The 19,195-nt window shown below is 47.9% G+C and overlaps 1 protein-coding gene across 1 annotated transcript in view; it reads right to left on the reverse strand.

Annotated features, from left to right (window-relative positions):
• Positions 1 to 19,195, reverse strand: part of blmh (bleomycin hydrolase) — a 36,461-nt gene that overhangs the window by 9,231 nt on the left and 8,035 nt on the right. The window contains exons 4-10 of the mRNA XM_063204502.1: positions 18,279 to 18,420; positions 17,262 to 17,350; positions 16,364 to 16,456; positions 5,114 to 5,269; positions 3,530 to 3,688; positions 2,436 to 2,503; positions 2,053 to 2,170 (exon numbers count right to left, since the gene is read on the reverse strand). Of these exons, the coding sequence (XP_063060572.1) occupies positions 2,053 to 2,170; positions 2,436 to 2,503; positions 3,530 to 3,688; positions 5,114 to 5,269; positions 16,364 to 16,456; positions 17,262 to 17,350; positions 18,279 to 18,420 (825 nt within the window). The remainder of the gene's footprint in view (positions 1 to 2,052; positions 2,171 to 2,435; positions 2,504 to 3,529; positions 3,689 to 5,113; positions 5,270 to 16,363; positions 16,457 to 17,261; positions 17,351 to 18,278; positions 18,421 to 19,195) is intronic.

Raw genomic sequence — 19,195 nt, forward strand, 5'->3', positions numbered from 1 at the left:
ATCGCTCCACACAAAGCAGGTACCAGACGTAGTGCGGAGCCAAGTGTCTTGGCGGAAGTACGTAGGATGGCGCGCAAGGCTACTACCCTGGTGCCTCTCCTGCAATCTGACATGACTACGCTATGGACTGGACCCCAGAGACACAGAGAAGGCAGTGGCAGTAATCTCTGCTCTGATACGTTCTTCTCTTAGCTGTATACAATATCTCCAAAAGTGCCGTCTCACATCAGCAGTACGCTATGGTTTGGACACTAGAAAGTCACAGAGGAGGTGGTGACAGCAGTGACACATATCCCCCATATCCCTTATCTGTGCAACATCCCCTGCTGTTGTTTTCCCCTTAGACACTGGCCAACCATTTACATGGGAGGCCCACCGGTCCCTCTTCGATATGGATAGTGGACTGAGTCCATCACAATATCATAGACAATAAGGGCCGCTGTGAGGGACTGGTCTATGCCAATAATGCCGGGGCCACTTTTGGTCCAAGTCCAGCCTTGTCTCCTGCTCGCAAAAGCAAGCCATAACCTGGACAACAGAGGCACTGAGAAGACATTGTGACGCCTCTGTGGTGGTGGTGGTGGTGGGAACTGGAGATTCGTGATAATTGCCCAGTCCTGTCTCAGTCTCGCAAAAGCATGCTATGGCTTGGAAGAAAAAGTGTGTGATGCCCCAGTGGTGGTGGTGGTGGTGGGGACTGGAGATTCGTGATAGAGATGTGAGATGGTGCGTGTAGTGTAGTGTAGTGAAGTCAGCACTCGGCTCCAGCAGCTCGCTGTAGTGGACTTGCTGCTGTGTTGTACTGCAGTGACAGGGGCCATCAATCACGATGGAGGCTGGATCTGTGATTAACTAGACCAGTGTTTCCCAAGCTTTTTTGTCTTGTGTACCCCTGAGCCTTTTTGTTGTGCCATGAGTACCCCCTAACTCATGTTTTACATCAGTTTTTCTATTGCAGTGTGACTATGCTCCATGTATTTGTTACATTTTTTTCCCCCCAAGTACCCCAAGCAGTGTGCTCGTGTACCCCTAGTGGTACACGTACCCCTGGTTGGGAAACACTGAACTAGACACAGGAGGAGGAGCGGGAGGAGGAGGAGGTGGAGGAGGAGGAGCTTATGGGCTTTACTTGACGTCTCCATCTTCAGGGGATTGCATCAGGCCCTGCTGCCTGGCTGGCCCCACCCAGGGGGGATTTTTTTAACAGTAAATCTAAAAAGCAGTGCTGATTGGACACTTTGAGAGTCAAAGCAACACTAAGAGAGTTACAGAAAAGGGAAGGAATCTGGTGTCTCTGATGGAAATGCTTTGTCGAAATGTTAGTCTGATGCACTGTAAAAGGAATAGGAGATTTATATTCATGTCTGGTCCTGCACTGGTTGCACCGGATTGGAACAAGAGGCGCAGAGTACCTTTCTTACTTTGTACTACGGGAGTGAAATTTGATTCGAATAGTGTCGAATTCAACACTGTTTGACATTTACTCACAGTGGTCTTTTTGACTTAACTCATGATAGTGCAGTGAAGATGGTGACAGGAAGCGAGTTGGGAGAGAGAGACGGAGAAGGGCTGGCAAAGGACCCGGGACGGGAATCGAACCCGGGTCGGCCGCATAGCAAGCGTGTGCCCTACCATATGCGCCACGGTAGGGCCGACATTTACTCACAGTGGCAAGCCAGCCAACACTGAGGAGCAGCAACAGGGGCAGTGGGAGACAGCACAGGGGCCCCACGAGTGAGGACGCTCTTGCAGTATATTTACCATAGTCTTCATTATTATTATTATTACGTGTGGGACTAGTTGGATGGGACTACGTCATGATGGTCATCATCACCAACACGTGTTCCACCCAGGGAAAAAAGCCAAATGTTTTTGTGTTGGGACTCGGAGTAACACATGTGTGACAAAGTATGTGTGTGCAAGAGTGTGTATGTGGAAGAGGGAGCGAGACGGTGGGGGCTCGAGGAGGGAGAGCGAGTGGAAGAGTGTGTGTGTGTGTGTGTGTGTGTGTGTGTGTGTGTGTGTGTGTGTGTGTGTGTGTGTGTACCGTACCTTGTCAGTGACGGCAGTGAGGATCATGGCGTGAGTCATCAGGGAATCTCCGAAGATGAGCCGCTCCGCCTTTGACAGGTTCTTTACGGACACGCCAAACACCAGCTCGTGGTTAAACCTAGACACACACGCACACAGAAAAAAGAGAGAGAGACACACACACACACACACACACACACACACACACACACACACACACACACACACACACACACACACACACACACACACACACACACACACACACAATTTCAACTGATGTTCTAAATTATTTAGAGAAACTAACCCAAGAGATAAAAGAACACAAACACAGCTCGAAAAGCTGTCTAGGACTGATTCAGAGCAGGCCACAGGAGAGTGCTTTCTAGTGATCTCACACTCACACATTCATGTCGTTGATGCCCAGCTTGCCATGGAAGTGCTTGCCCACATCACAGCCGAACCACACCGCCTGGAGTCACAAGGAAAGAGAGAAAAAGGGAGAGGAGAGTTGATGTTTCAAAAGCCTTTAAAAAAAAAAAAATTAAAACATATTTTTAGGGGCTTTTATGTCCTTATTTGATAGGGCAGTCTGAGATGGTGACAGGAAGCGAGTGGGACAGAGAGACGGGGTGGGATCGGGAAATCACCCCGGCAGGACTTGAACCGGGGTCCCCGTGGGCATGCAAGCCCAAATGTGGGGGGCTTAGTGCGCTGCGCCACAGCGCCCCCCTCAAAAGCCTTTTTTTTAACGTTACTGGCCTTTGTGTCTTTATTTGTAGGACAATGGAGCGTTGACAAGGGACAGACATAGGGTGGGGTTGGGAAATGACCCCAAGTTCGGATTCAAAATCTGGGTCTTCATGGGCAATTTGTCTGAATATAATATTGTGCGTTAGTGTGTGACAATACAACAGAGGAGTTGATTCTTTTAACATCACTTAACACTGCTAAAGGTATATTTACCGCATTATAAATCATGCATTCAACTAATTTGTAGATGAACCCCAATGTTACAAAGTAAGAAAAAAAACCCAACAACCTGATATTGGTTCTAGACACACACGTAAACAGGGGATTGTATTTACTGGCTTACCCAGCTGGATGAAGACTTTTGTTAATCCGAATCTGGTCAATGGAAGCCTACAGTAGTGAATGGAAGACTACCGTAGTGAATGGAAGCCTACCGTAGTGAATGGAAGACTACCGTAGTGAATGGAAGCGAGATGTGTGACTGTTTTTACCTTGTTTCACCTTTGTAATGAGTAAGGTAAATTAACATTGAGTCCTATGAGACCAGTTAGCCGCCAGCTAGCATGGAGGTAAAATTTACACTGCTATTCCCAGAGAACTGTTGAAAGTACAGGAGAACGGTAAAACCCTATCATTTAACTCAAGGGGAGGTGTAAAATGAGCCTATTTCCAAAAATGGGACAGTATCACTTTAAGTTATTCTGAGGCAGGAGTCCCCCCTCCACATCCCCTCTTAGCTCCTCACCTCTCCGTCCTTGATGGATGCGGCGGCGGCCTGCTTGAGGAGGTGTATGGGCTGGTTGTTGTACTGGGTGCTGCGGCCCCCCACCATGTTGCCCAGGAACTCCACGCTGTACAGTTTGCCGTAAGGGTTCTGGGGCCGCGGGTCGTTCACGATACACACCTGTGGACGAAGGAGAGATTCAGGTTAGAGAAACGGTACACCCATTTTGAGCAATATTTTAATAAACACATATTGCAAAGCAATTTACCAAAGACATATATACTAATCGCTAACTGGTTAGCGACAATGCTTTCGAGGTTTTTACCCTCACAACAAAGAACACCCGTGGGATTGTGATGGAATGGCTGAAAGTGACATAATGTGTTAATTCAGCGTCTTTGTGCCATCACAATGGGAGGGAGCATTGGGCTGTGAAAGCTGTGTCCGAACAGATCAGCTCTTACAAGTTGCTTGCTTACGCACAGTGCCAGGAACGGACCCAAACAGAGACAGAGGGCAGGACACCACTGAAATAAACAGCGGGCTTAACTGATAGAGCAGAGCGTTGTAAACAATGACGTACTGTACGCGCAGGTGTTTAACTGTTGTAGACTGGAAAAATAAAACGAAGGGAACATTTAGGCTCTGACTTGTCTCAGAAGCGACGATTTACACCTGACCAGCACATATGAGATTTTCTTTCATGTTAACACATGAACTAAAAAAACAAAACAGAGTGCCCACCCATGACTTTTCTGAGCCTTTTCTGTTCCTCTCCAAACAAGCCAGCAAGCTACATTTTGCAGTCTTTTGAAAGAAAAAAAGGAGGTTGACATTGACTTTTCCATTACATTCCATGACTTGTCTTCACATTACAGCACCTATGCAAAGAGTCAGGAAAAAGTCAAAAGTCCAAGATGTCTACACTGTCTCATAGGTCAGATTGTACTGTATTACAAGCTGAACCTTTTTAGCAATCAAACGGATGAATAGCGTACATAGAAAAATGAAACGCAAATACAGTATGTCTACTCCAGAGAGCTAACCCTTGGAGCTGAACATACAAGTGAAAGAAAATTCAAAATCACGTGTGCAATTACGCAGAACCAATGATTGCACATATACATGTACAGTATATGGGCATTTGTATTTACAGAGCACTAAAAGCCGTTTCCAGCTAAGAGTTCTGTGAGGTTCTCCTCCAAGCTTGGGCGACACTGGAGAGAGTGTCTATATGTCTGATGGGTGTATACCGGTCTTTTATCTTATTTTTCTTTTCTTGCTTTGTCTTGCTATGTAATTTTAATATTTTGTATAACTTGATATGGACCCAGAGGCGATTCTAGGGTAATGTGGGGCTACAAGTGAAAATTCAAAGGAATGAACATTTGAAACAAACTACTGTAGTTAAGTGTGAGCTGTTATTCACTATATAGGGGCTTGGGGCCCCCAAGCAGCTGCCTGCCTAGCCTGGTGACAAGATGCGCCTCTGTATGGACCATGGCTTTTGTGTCTGATGTAAATAAACAATTGAAATTAAATCGCTTCTCTAAGCAAAGACAGGTAGGGTCTCTACTCTAAGGTCGTGTGATGGGCCGTGCGTGCCTTGTCCTGGAGGTTGTAGAGGGGCTTGACGTGCTCCCGGTAGAACTCCTGGGGCGTGAGCGGACCCATCCGGTGGAAGGCCTTCTCCTTGTCCCTGTACTCCCAGCAGATGGTCTCCGGGGGACTGCCCAAACACACGCTGGCCACCCGGAACACCTGGACATGAAGAAACACGCACGCACGCGCACGCAAGCATGCACGCAAGCACAACCAAACACGCACACAGGCACGCAAGCACACACACACAGGCACGCAAGCACACACACACAGGCACGCAAGCACACACACACAGGCACGCAAGCACACACACACACACACACACACACACGCACACGCACACGCACACGCACACGCACACGCGCACACACACACAGAAAAGAGACAAACCTATTAAAAACAGCATGGATTCAAGAACTCATTCAAGTTCATGTACACGGGCACGTAAACACCTTGGTAAAAAAAAATGTTATGGTGTGAAGACGCGATAGGGTTTGGGAGACGTACTGGATTTGTGACTAATCTCACACGGTATGCTTGATTCACACAATGAATGTGCGTGTATGTTTTGGCAGTGCTAGCTCCTGTTTTTCAGCTCCTCTCCGTCCTCGGAATAGCATTTCCCAAGAAACTGATACAACAATCTGTGGAATTTCCTTCCTCTTCTATACAACTTTTTGAGCACGTATATATACACGTTTTTCACATTGTATTTTATCGAACCTGGACACGGCCCATGACCCGTCATTGATAACCCAAGACCCTGTGCATACTAGCAATCACAAACAAAATACAAAAGGACACGTCGCAAAGCAAAGAGAAACAGCAACTACTCAATACAGTACGGTCCGCAGGGCAAGGGAGGTGGAGGGGCCTTAGGGGCTAGTCGTCCAGGGCCAAAAATAAAGGGGGGGGGGGGGGCAGATTTGGGGTCCCCAATACATAATGAGTGAAGGGGGTGCATTTCGGAGACGGTTTTGACCCAGGTTCAACCAAAGCTGTCAGCGACCCCGACGCCAAACATAACCAAGACCCTGGGTCAGGCCCACCACGACTCTGAGAACACTCCTGAAACGCTGCATTTATGAGTACTTCCCACTGACTTCTACTATGTTCTGTTGACACTCGGAGCAAAGTCCAGACGAATAAAAAGTCGTCAGCGAGTTGAAAATAGCCCTATGAAATTATTTCTGGCCTCCGTGAGCTATATTTAACGTTGCAATCACCGTAGGGGGCTACCGTTGTGGTCGGGTGTTAAAAAGGTTAAAGCTTCCTCAGATGGTAACATTCCTGTGGTGGCGGTGTGGAGTACTGTAGTGTTGCATTGTGGGAAGACTGATTCTACGCCACGTCTCGTCTTTTTGTGTGTGATCGTTTGTCGGTTCTTCTGTTCTTGAGCCTTCGTCTCACGTCCAGACGGTGTGGGCTTCACAGACGCCCGCCAACTTGCGTAAGCCGCCCTCCTGCTGATGTACAGAAAACTGTGTACAGCAACTGTCTCTCCAGTCTTGCCAGCCGCTATATTTGCTCACTTCTGGACCCATGTTGCTCGAACACATAAACAGCATACCCTGTGCCCTAGCTCACCCCTGAGCCCTTCCCGACACTCTTGTCCATTCCTCCTCCTGTACTCGTCTTCCTCTCCAAACTCCTCCTACGCCTTTGCAGGTAAACTTACAATAGAACCTGTTGAAGCATGGGGAGTGGGAATAGGAAACTTGCCACATGCATACGCACGCACACACGCACGCCTCTATCACGGTCCTGTGCGGCCAGCCCAGCCCAGCCCAGCCTCTTTCCAAAACAACATGCTCGGAGGCCCGTGGGCCCCTCTGACGTCAGCAGTGGCCCTAGCGAGTCAATATTGGAACACCTGGCCCAGAGAGGCCGCAAGAGGCGGGTCGGACCGCACCGCACCGGACCATGTCTGCCAGGTAGCGCTGAGGGCCACAGGCAGAGTAGTAAGAAACGAGGGAGGGACGCTACCGCACCCCCTTGGCACTGGAGGTGCAAAGACGTGAGCAAGAGAGAGAGGGAGAGGTAGAAAGAGAGAGAGAGAGAGAGAGAGAGAGAGAGAGAGAGAGATAGAGATAGAGATAGAGAGAGAGAGAGAGAGAGAGAGAGAGAGAGAGAGAGAGAGAGAGAGAGAGACTAGGGTGAGGTTGTAGGGCGAGAGAGAGAGAGAGCAAGAGCGACCAAAAGTGAAAAGGAGAGAGAGAGGGAGGGAGAGGGCAAGAGGGCAAGCTAAAGAGACAGGCGCCGTCCGTGTACATCTCTGCCCCTTAAAACAACACTCGGTCCGAGTCCAACTGCTCCTAAATCCTTCTCTCTGACGGGGCCACGTGTCCATGATCCACTCCTTTCCCTCCTTCCGTCCATCTCTCGTCGTCTCTTGCTGTACTGATTATTTACCTTCTACGAGTCTTTTCTGTAACTAGCATGTGTGTGTGTGTGTGTGTGTGTGTGCGCGCGCGTGTGTGTCTGTCTTTCTCTGTTACACCAGTATGTGCTCCACCTATTTGCAGAATCTGGTCGTCTTATGTTGCTCTCTCCTCTCCTTTCCTCTCCACCATCTCTCCTCTCCTCTCCTCTCCTCTCCTCCTCTCCTCTCCTTTCCACCACCTCTCCTCTCCACCACCTCTCCTCACCTCCCCTCTCCACCTCCTCTCCTCTCCCCTCCTCTCTACCTCCTCTCCTCTCCACCTCCACCTCCTCTCCTCTCCACCACCTCTCCTCTCCTCTCCTCTCCTCTCTACCACCTCTCCACCACCTCTCATCTCCACCACCTCTCCTCTTCTCCTCTCCTCTCCTTTCCTTTCCACCACCTCTCCTCTCCACCACCTCTCCTTCCCTCCCCTCCCCTCTCCACCTCCTCTCCTCTCCTCTCCCCTCCTCTCTACCTCCTCTCCTCTCCTCTCCTCTCCTCTCCTCTGGTCCCCACTTTCTTTGGCCCTGGCTGGCCTGGCTCTGCACTATTGCTCGGCCCCTATCTGTCTGACAAAAGCCCTCATTGCTCAGAGAGAATAGACAGGAATATGGAACAGCACAGAGTGAACACAGCGCAACCCTTCACCGAGTCAGAGACTGTGCCTGTGAGTGTGTGTGTGAGAGAATGACAGAGTTTGTGTGTGTGTGTGTGTGTGTGTGTGTGTGTGTGTGTGTGTGTGTGTGTGTGAGATAGAGAGAGAGCTAGAGAGACCATTTGGAAGACCAGACTAACAATGCTGGCTCGGTCTCTGTCTCAGTGTGTGACACTGCATTTGGAAGACCAGGAAGACTAACGATCCTGGCTGTGTGTGAGTGAGTGTGTGTGTGTGTGTGTGTGTGTGTGCGTGCGTGCGTGTGTGCGAGCGAGAGAGACACTGCATTTGGAAGAGCAGACTAACGATGCTGGCTCTTGAGCAGGACATCCCCAAGATTAATGGCAGCAGTGCTGGCCTGGAGGCCCGTGTTTGACTGGTGGAGTTTAGCAAGCGGCCGGCAAGCGAGCGGCTAGGTCATCTTGAATGTGTTTGTCCTGCCACTCGCTGACTGAAACACATGGTCAAGGCATGTATTTATGGAGATAGTGTGTGTGTTAGTGTCTGTGTGAGTTAGTGTGTGTGTGTGTGTGTGTGTGCCCGTGTGCGTGTGTGTACGTGTGTACGTGTGTCTGTGTGTCTGTGTGTCTGTGTGTGTGTGCGTGCGTGCGTGTACGTGCGCGCCTGTGAGTGTGTGCGCCCGTGTGTGTTGTGAGTGTGAGTGTGAGTGTGTGTGTGTTAGTGTCTGTGTGTGTCTGTGCGTGCGCGTGTGGGCACAGCCCCGGTCCCAAGGGGCGAACCAGAGACTCTGGTTGGGGATGGCGTGTGTTGCGCTCAGCGCGCCGTCAGCCTCAGTCAAGGCCACACAAGTTTTCTCTTTTCATGGCACCGGGTTCGAATTACCGAGTACACCGCCGGACTGTATCTGAGATCATAGCGCTCTGTATTGACGGAGGGAGGAAGCGTGACTATTGAATTTGTTTGTTAGGATGGAGGGAGGGATGGAGGGAGGGATGGAGAGGGAAACCAAGCCTCAAGCACAAACCAAACGCACACTTGCACCGCTGCCACACACACGCAACACAGCCTCTGTGTGTGTGTGTGTGTGTGTGTGTGTGTGTGTGTGTGTGTGTGTGTGTGTGTGTGTGTGTGTGTGTGTGTGTGTGTGTGTGTGTGTGTGTGTGTGTGTGTGTGTGTGTGTGTGTGTGTGTGTGTGTGTGTGTTGACCAATCCGCATTTGTTTAGTGTGTGTGTGTGTGTGTGTGTGTGTGTTCCTGAGGGGCAAGTCGAAGAGATCTGTCCTGCCGTCTTAGGGGGACTTCTGTCTGCCGTTCATCGCTGGCAACGCTGTTGCATTCTGGGATTGCAAAGCGCAACCAAACAACTCTCCTTGCTGACAGCCACCCAACTGCATCCAGTTGGGGTGCAAGCAAGCCTGAAATTGGGTAAACCTCTGAAGAGACAGAGGGGGCCCTTGTAGTCATAAGGGGTCTCCCTCCCTCTCTCCCTCTCTATCTGTGTCTCTCTCTCCCTCCCTCTCTATCTATCTGCCTCTCTCTCCCTCTCGCTCTCTCCATGTCCCTCTCTCTGATCTTTCTCCCATTTCCCAGGAGAGGGGTGTCCCCCTCTTCTTCTCCCCCCACCATCTCTTCATCTGGTCTGCGCACGCCAACCCTTCATATTGTAGGGGGGGGATTCCACTCACTACCTTGCCCCGCTTAAACACCATTGCACCTGCTTCGAGTCACCGTTTCTGGGACAACCGCTTGTCCTTACACCACCAACACCACCACCACCACACGCATTGTTTGTTTGCGCCCTCGTTGCCCAAACAACTTCTCGCTCGGGTTGAGGTAAACTCAACAATAAACAACATGTTAAAGTCAGATGCCATAAAAAGCCCCAATGTAAGCAGCGGCGTGTTTGACTGTCGGACCTAGCCAGTTCCACCTTCTTCAGAGCTCTTCCAAGACTTGACCTTGAAGCCGTGACTCAAAGCCCTAAAACACTGTACTGTGAAGTCAGGGAACCCAGGATCGAATCTGGCCACGAATCAGGTCATTTCCCGTCCTCCCCATCACCCTTTCCCCAGGCTGTCATCATGCTTTAGCGTATGTATCGCACGCTAGTGCATTCAGCGTGTTGGTGCGACTCATTTTGAAGTTACAGCGTGCTCCTCAACGCAACGGTAAAGCACTTTCATGCACTTTTGACACGTGACGAGGTTTGCACAGTTTTCCGCCGTGTCGGCGATTTTGTTTTGTTACAGCGCATTTCTGTTACTAAACGCAAATATGCTTTGCTGTGCCCTAACCAAAACCACCCCTAAACCTAACCTGTCAATAAAGCAAAGTTTCTGCTGCTTTACTTTTGCCAAGAACAGAGAGATTAGGCAATTTTCTACCTAATTTGTGCCTAAACCAAAAGCATCCCTAAACCTAACCTGTCACAGGGCGTTGTGGAGCACGCTTTAACTTGGAAATGCGTATTGGAGACACGCGATAGTGGGTTCAAATCAGCGCATGATGACATGTTGCTTTCCCACTGCATTCCCACGACCACCTTCACCGTCCTGCCTCAATAAAAGTCCCCAAAGTAATCAACATAATCCTGGTAGGCTGCGTGGTCAGCATGGTGGGTGGGAGGACGGAGGTTAAAAGGGGTGAGTAGTGAGTGTTGAGAGGTGGAGAGGCAGATCACAACAAGATGCTAATTACGAGCTAATCAAGCGGTGCATGGGAGCCGTCAGCCCTGTTATGTGTGCCGCGTTTCGGGGGTGAGAAATGGGAGGGCGGCTGATTGAAGACGTGGAGGCGCTGTAAACAAAAAACACATGGACACGACACACGTGGCGGCCCTCTTCAGTACGGTCTGGCACAGTACACACAGCAATGCAACACAACGCGGTATGGTGGCCACCCGCTCCATCTGTCCCGGTGGTGGAGGGAAGACAGGATGAAAAGAAAGACAGAAAGAAGGAGTGCAGGGGCCCGTATTTACATAAACTCCCAACCCACCCTGCCCTGACCCAGCCCCATAGCCAACAAAATGACATGCCGCTACTCGCTCCCCCCCCGACCCCCTCTACAAATGGTATACACACTGATGGTGGGTATTACTAGTGGGCAGGCCCGCAGACAGCGGGGGACAAACGGGTATGTTGTCCCGGGCCTAGGGAGATAGGGGGCCCAAAATTGGGTCCCTATTACAATGCATCTATTTGGTAGGGGGCCATTTCAAAGGATTTTGTCCTGGGCCCAACGAAAGCTGTCAGCGGCCTTGCTAGCTAGCGGGCCTTACAGATTTCTTGAAACAAGAAGTAGAAGGGGATGGAGGAGGGTGTGATGGGTGTGGTGGTGGTGGTGACTATGAGAGATGGAAAACACTCGTTGGGGCTGGCTTCCCAGTAACCACGTATTGCTTTCACGACCTGCCTTTATGCGGGCAGATTTGTGGAAGGCGGCTGCCACACGGCAAGTCCCACTTGACAAAACGCACGTACCTGTGCAGATACATTAGTGGGAAAACGATATCGCTCCCTGTATGCGTGTGTAATGTCTTAAAGACCACACCAGTTAAACACAAGCTCCCCCAGAGGAAAGGGGTAAGGAAGCCCGGTCTGTGTCTTTGATGTGTGTACTGTGTGTGTGTGTGTGTGTACTGTGTGTGTACTGTGTGTGTGTGTGTGTGTGTGTGTGTGTGTGTGTGTGTGTATAATCTGGTTGCTGTGTCTTCACTCATCTCTTTGTCCGTCACTCTCTCTCGTTCCCTCTCTCTCCCAGCATCTCTCTCCATCTTTCTTTCATTCTTTCCTTGTCTTTCCCTTGTTGTCTCTCTCTCTCTCTCTCTCTCTTTTTCTCGGGCCTGTCACTGGAAGAACTAAATGTGGAAGAGTGATCCTCCCCAGCCCACCACCCCACTAGCTCCACCATCCCCAGGCCCCCCACCCCTCAGCAGGCATTGCAGGCAGGGAGGGAGGCGTGCGTAGCGTCAAGCTGGCCGCTCTAAACCAGCCCTGACGTCCCTACCGTTAATGAGGTCACTGCCACGCAGCGCTTTGATCTACGGACACCGCCTTCCACTAGAGCTCTCTCTCTCTGCTTAGAAAATTGAGTCCGTACTCCGTACACAGCCACCACACACATCCCCACTTGAGAGAGGGTGTGTGTGTGTGTGTGTGTGTGGGAGCTGATATGCAGTGCATACACAAGAGCCCCCCCCCCAAGTATGTGCCAACACACACACACACACAAAACAAATGAGGATTGGTCAACGCGCACACACACACAGACACAAACACGCACGTGTACTCTGTGTGCATGTGTGGCTGCGCGCCCATATTTTCCAACCAGCGTAATGCACACTCTGACGTCAGGCCACCAGACTGGAACTAAGTCTAAGTCATGGCCCCGGCCCTGTGCCCAGCACCAGATGCGGGTGCTCTGGTCAAAAGGTCTTGACTTCAAGGGCAATGGGGATGAACAGATGAACTCCTAATGTCGCACCATTCAGGGGGTGAGAGTCAAACTGTCGCCTAACATCCTTTGCTTTTTACTGCGCGGCTCGGAGTCACTGATGACCGAAGTTTCTAGGAAAAGCACAACTCGAAGGTCATCATCTGATTTGCAATTGAAACGGTGAATGGGGCAAAGCTTCACTTGCCGCGTAGCTTGGGCACAACCTGGTGCTGAAAAAAGAGATTTTTTTTTTTTTTTTAAAAGGTTGGTATATTTCTTTGGAAGACCGCAAGGTTGAAACGTCATCATGCCTTTGAATGAATAACAAGAAAAAATAACTTGAAGAAGAGAAAATCCAAAGGAGTGTGGGGAAATGGGGGGAAAGCCCCTAAAAAGTTTCTCAGCCTAGATTGACAGCAGGGAAACGTAATTATGTTCTCCACGAAGGTGGGAGACACCAATGTGAGAGGCCACAAGCAACAGGAAAGGATGGGAGGAGGACGTAGTGTAAAGCAGAAGGGCTGGCAGCTCTCGCATCGCTTTACTCTAGGAAAAGATACAGACTTCTGAGAACTCAAGTCAACACCAGACCATACAGCGACAGTTGTAAAGCAAGAGAGGCCAACAGCACTTGTGCCTCTGTAGTCTAGAAACAGATGCAAACTTCATATAACAAGAGACGAAGCAGGGCAAGGGTGAACACGTGACATGGAGGACAGAAAAAAATGAAATCGTCCAAAAAAAAAGGAGAAATGTGAGATGGCACGAGAGAGAGAGAGAGAGGGGAGAGAGAGAGGAATATCAAAAGCAAACATCGGCGAGATCCGTTTCTCCCCGGAGTCCTCCAGCGCTGCGAGAAGAAACACACGAGGCCAAGATCAGGGGCTGGAGGGAGAGAGAGAGAGAGAGAGAGAGCGGAGGGGGGGAACCTCGCACCCACAACCAGCCCCCACCCCCTTCACACTCCCCTTAATCCTCCCCCCCATCCTTTTTTATTCTGGAGAGCTGAGCTGCAGAACCCAACATCCCTGCCGCTTCTTCTTCTTCTTCTCTTCTCGTACTCAACTTCAGCTTTTTCGCTCGCTCGCTCGCCCACCGGCCGCCAAACGAGTGTTACAGAAAACAAACCATCGCCAGGTGGACAAACAAACACACTCGCACAGTCCTGAATACATAACGCTTGGGGCGGCGGTGGTGGTGGTTGGGGTTGGTAGTGGTGGTGTTGGTGGTTGGGGTAGGTAGTGGTGCACTGGCTGGGATGAGGGGAGGGAGTGGGTGAGGAGTGTGGTATGGGGGAAGAACAGTTATGCAAGCAGACAACACAGAAGTGCGGGGCCCTGTACATTTTACAGCGGTAAGTTGGAGAGCGCTTGCTCGTTCTGTCTGTCTTTACCTGATGGTGCTGCTCAGACGACAACAAAAAAATAATAACAATAATAATAACAATAATAATAATAATAATAATAAAAACAACAATAATAGTATTCTTTTAACTGATGAAAACGATGTAATGTTGATACGTTAGTCTGGCAACGTTTCAATTAGAACTCAAATTAAATCTCCACGTCTAAGATCTCAGTCCTCTCCTGTAAAACACCAGCTTAGAACAGGAGGGCAGCGGATACCTTATTTGTCAATGGAATAATAATTACATACATTTATAATATCAATAATAAAAATAATAATAATATAATAATAAAATGATGTAGGGTTACTCTGGACGCGATACCTCACTTCACATACCCAATGACTTTCCTTCTCCTCTACGTTTCCTGATAACGTCCTATTATAACGCTGCTTCGCACTTCAGATTGCTTTCGCAATTCGGGAGCCAAGGCTAGTCGAGTCAGGCTTGGCTTCGGTGGATGGATAGCCGATAAGGATCTTTTGTTTGCAGAACATTTTGCCGGCGATCTGGAGAGTCCCGATGTGGGCTCACACACACACATACACTCCCACCTCCGGGCGGTGTGTGTTTCAGCAAAAGAGCTGTCAGCAAGCTCATTGTGACGGTAAAGTGCAGCTTTTGAGCATGTCCGGTTAAGCGTGCCGTTTTTTTCTCTAAAATTCAAACCGCAAAATTCTGGAGAACAGGTGTGAAGCAGGTCATTAGCGAGGTGTGATGGGAAAGGCACGGAGATGGGGATGCATGGCTGAAAACGTGACGCAGCAGCTTTGCAACACGGAGACTGTAACAACGTTGATTTTGCATTGAAGCGACACTTGAGTGCTTTCCTCAGTGGCCAGTCACCCTTCAATAAAACAGATCTCTGATGCGGCGGCAGCTTTGTAACATGGAGGGTGACAATGTTGTTTTTGCATTGAAACAACACTTTTGCTTTCGTCTATGGTCATACTACAAGTTCAAATACATAACTGTCCTCCAAACTTAGAGTTATACTGTAGCACACATAGAGTGCAAAAAGTGAATTCCAAAGTGCGTTTCAATCTGTTACAAGACGATAAACCACTGATTGAAGTCATTCTGTCAACATTACTTTATCCCATTAAAACCTGGACACATATGTGCAGCAACACAACCTTCAAGACTGGGTGCAGCATCTATGCAGATTCACCTTTAATGACATTGACAACTCTTGAGACTTGGGCTCTCATTCGCTTAAGGATTAGAAAAAAAATGCTTATATTAGTGCTGCTTCAACTGGGAGGGAAACCAGAAGTCTTTATGGGTGAGGAAGAGACGTGGTGGATATTTACAACTCATTCCCCAGTTTATGTTGGCTATTACATCAATACACAACTTCAGATGAGTTTGTTCACTTATCACACTCTCACAAAAACAGGAGTGATATAAGCAGTGAATCATTGGACTGTGTTGGCATTCTGTCGTAGTTACAAAAGATCTTCTCCGGCTGATAAATGCACTGCCCAGAGAATGAATTCGCTTTGCTATCAGAAATGGTAGAACAAATATATGAGCTCATTGCTCAGAGAGCAGTGTTTGCAGAGTCCTCAGTGTACATTTGCGACAGTTATGAGAACAGCTGAGTAGAAACCATGTATTGAACTTTTTGTCTAATTTACACACCTATTCCATTACAAAGACCCCAAAAATAATCAGTTAATTCACAATAAATAATCATACAGCTACAGCTTTCAGTGATTTGGTCCTCACTTTTACACTACATCCTGATTCTAATAAACAGAATAACGCATCAGAAGTACTAGACTGCATAGATCAGAACAGGTAGAACTGAGTTACGGTCGAGGGATTCATGTCGGTATGTAGACATATAGCACACTCTACTGGTCAATGGAAAAAGTGCATGTTTCAGTGTGCTTATGTCAGAAATTCACATATTACCAGAAGGCCTGTAACGGTACAATTTATTGTATTCGTACCAAACAAAACAGGCCTGTACCGAACCGATCAGTGCTGTACCGAAAGGTTGTGTAACAGGCTACTCTGTTCATGTTTTCACATTATGCTGCCACTACATACAGTGGCTCCTGCAGAACGCTGAGAGATTTCTTACAGTGATGGAATCTCTGATCCAAAGTAGCAGTTTGAACAAATTTAAATTTTTTTGTTTGACAATATTTCGGTGAAATAAACAACGAGCTGAGGAAGAAAATGTTTTTTTTAATTCGGTACTGTAGCGAAAATGTACCGAACCGTGACCGCAAAACCGAGCTACGTACTGAACCGTGTTTTTTGTATATTGATACAGCCCTAGCACATATCATTATGGCTCTGTGTAGTGTATTCTACTGTAATGTATTGACGCTGCACTCCAGAAAGTAGTTGGACTTACCTCCTCAATCATGGTGTCCACAGTCTCGTTCAGCTCGTCTTTAGTGGATCCGCTGGATACCATGTTTCTCAGTCTTAGACAGTACTCTCTCAGCTGCAACAACACAACAATCAACAGAAGACGTCTCAACACACTCGACAGACACAGAGACATTGCAGAAACACTTGCAACACATGGAGTACGGGTGAAAGCATACAGTTCTCAAAGTGCATTAATGGACGCATTTCAAAGAAGACCTATTTCTTATACATCATTGTGCCACACAAACACAGGATACTATTTGCCATTGCTCTAAAATCAGGAGCCACTAGTGTACATTTAAGACAGCCACTTGTATTGTATGGTATGGTATGGTATGGTATGGCATGGTATGGTATGCATGTTCTCTGTGTAAACACTATACTAGATTACCCAGACAACAGGCATCATTGTGCTGCGTAAAGCGCTATAGTTGGGGTTTAGATCTCTATAGGGGGCCTCTCTGTCATGCAGGTCTCATACGAATTGCTAGTCTGCACTGATGAAAACAGTATAGTGTGCAGCTGTCACACCATAGCACACGCGGCACCTTAAATGTGTCCTCATCTAATAACATAGCTCAATGGCCTGCATTCATTCATGCATTCATTCATTCATTCATTCATTCATTCATTCATTCATGCATTCATTCATTCATTCATTCATTCATTCATTCATTCATTCATTCATTCATTCATTCATTCATTCATTCATTCATTCATTCATTCATTCATTCATTCATCCATTCATCCATCCATCCATCAAGGGTATTTGTAGCTGATAACATTACTGTCCTTGTGGATAAAATTAAGCATGTTAACAAAAATAGATTAAAAAAAGCAAAAACACAAAACATGCGTGTATGCATCAACGCTCCTACCTTGTGATTGAGGATGTCGTTCATTCTTCGAGAGGCTTCTGAGCTGTGGGATTCGGGGAAGCACTTCTTTGGGATAACACCATATTTCTCTGCAAAAACACAAGCCAAAGCAATCAACATGAAAAACAGTTCAGAAAACGAGAGTCTGACCTAACACAACGGTGTACAATTTTGCCAAATGTTGACCATTCCAAGCCACCGTCAAATAAATTGTAATATTACTTTACACTGCACTAAGTTGATGCCTTTATCTACAGTGACTTAGTTATTCCAGGGTATTGGTTAAAGTCTTGTTCAAAGACACTTCAGCAATGGATGGGAATGCAAGGGAAATCACACACAGTCTTCCAACTGGTATGGCTGGGATTCAAACCTGCAACCTTATTCAAAGACCAACTCATTCATGACTCCTCTACAGAGCCTGGGCCTTTGTGAAAGACATTAGGACATTGAGTTATGGCTTCTGTCATTTCCAAAGTATTACAGAATTTACAGACACCCTTTTAATGTTTAGTCACCAACTGTTCTCAAACGAACACCCATTTTGGTCAAGGCACAAGACAAATCACACATGCATTTACGGTACCTTCAATGTTTGCTTTCACTTGCAGTGGCTGTAGCAAGTCTCATAGCATGGACTTTGAGTTTGAAAATAGGTCGTGACAAAACAATAAAATTATGTCTAACTTCTATTACAATTTTTCACCCACATTTCATTGAGACAACCTGAATACTGTTTCATTTTCATAGGCCAGTAATTGAGGGGACAAAGTCGACACCTGACCTCGGGCTTGGGAGAGAGCAAAAGGGACATCATTAAAGCGCAATAATAATAATCATCACTGAGAACTTATCCGTGCGAAAGGGGTAATAAAAAGCTTTAATAATCCCTTTTACATACAGCAATAGCCATGAGAGGGTTGAAGATCACAGTTTTATTGATCCGTGTCTGAGGGCAACTGAAAATGTCTAGTCATGGTGCCGCCAGTGAGTGTGTTAAGAGGTATGAAATCTGACCGATGAGATTGACCAGCATGTCCCACTGTCCGCCGTCGTTGGTGGGGTTGGAGAGCAGGAACTGGACCAGACGGCCGTCCACCGCCTCCTTCCTCTGGGCCGTCTCCACACACGCATGCAGGAAGTAATAGCAGCGCTCAATCTGCAGGGGGCACACGAGGAGAGAAGAAATAAAGGCTTTGGGTGCGTCCCAATATGTGACCTTGCCTCCTCCACTTGCGCTTGTCTCCTCGTCCCGCCTCCTGGCCCCTCCTCCGTGGAGAAAACGATAAAGTTTCCCAGCTGTCAGCCTCGCCACAACAACATTTGAGGGACTGTTTTTCATTCACCATCCCAATTGCAAATGAGAAAAAGACTTTACAATTGAGCTTTTGCAAGATATTGAAATATAATGCTGTTGACAGTGATGTCATCATGACGAGAAGCGAGTGGAGGAGGCAAGTGGAGGAGGCAAGGTCGCATTTTAAAACGCACTCTTTGTTATACCTGCCATACTTCGGGCCTTTCGGCTCTAGAAACAATTGCTGACGTCATTGAAAGCGTCAAAGCTGTTATAGTTCATTCAGCTCATAAGCGTCACCGCAGTACAGTAAGACGATGCTACAGCACAGTACAAATAAAAACAACTATAATAAGTTTAAGATGGCTGTGGGAAACGTGAAGGGGGTGCAGCGGGGTACATGAGTTGGGGGAGAAACGGAGACAAGACAGAGGGGGAGACGAAACAGATAAATTAGTGAACAAGTCCGACAGGCGGACAAAGATGCGTCCGATGGCGGAGAATATCGTGTTTTGACCGATGAAAAGAATGCGTTTCAGACAGACGGACGGACATACCTTCTTATATAGATGCTAGGATGCATCTAAAAATATTAGGGTTTTTTGTTTGAAAAGTTAGAAAATTAATATACAAACCC

Source organism: Engraulis encrasicolus, chromosome 8 (genome assembly GCF_034702125.1).
Source record: "Engraulis encrasicolus isolate BLACKSEA-1 chromosome 8, IST_EnEncr_1.0, whole genome shotgun sequence".
Classification (NCBI taxonomy): domain Eukaryota; kingdom Metazoa; phylum Chordata; class Actinopteri; order Clupeiformes; family Engraulidae; genus Engraulis; species Engraulis encrasicolus.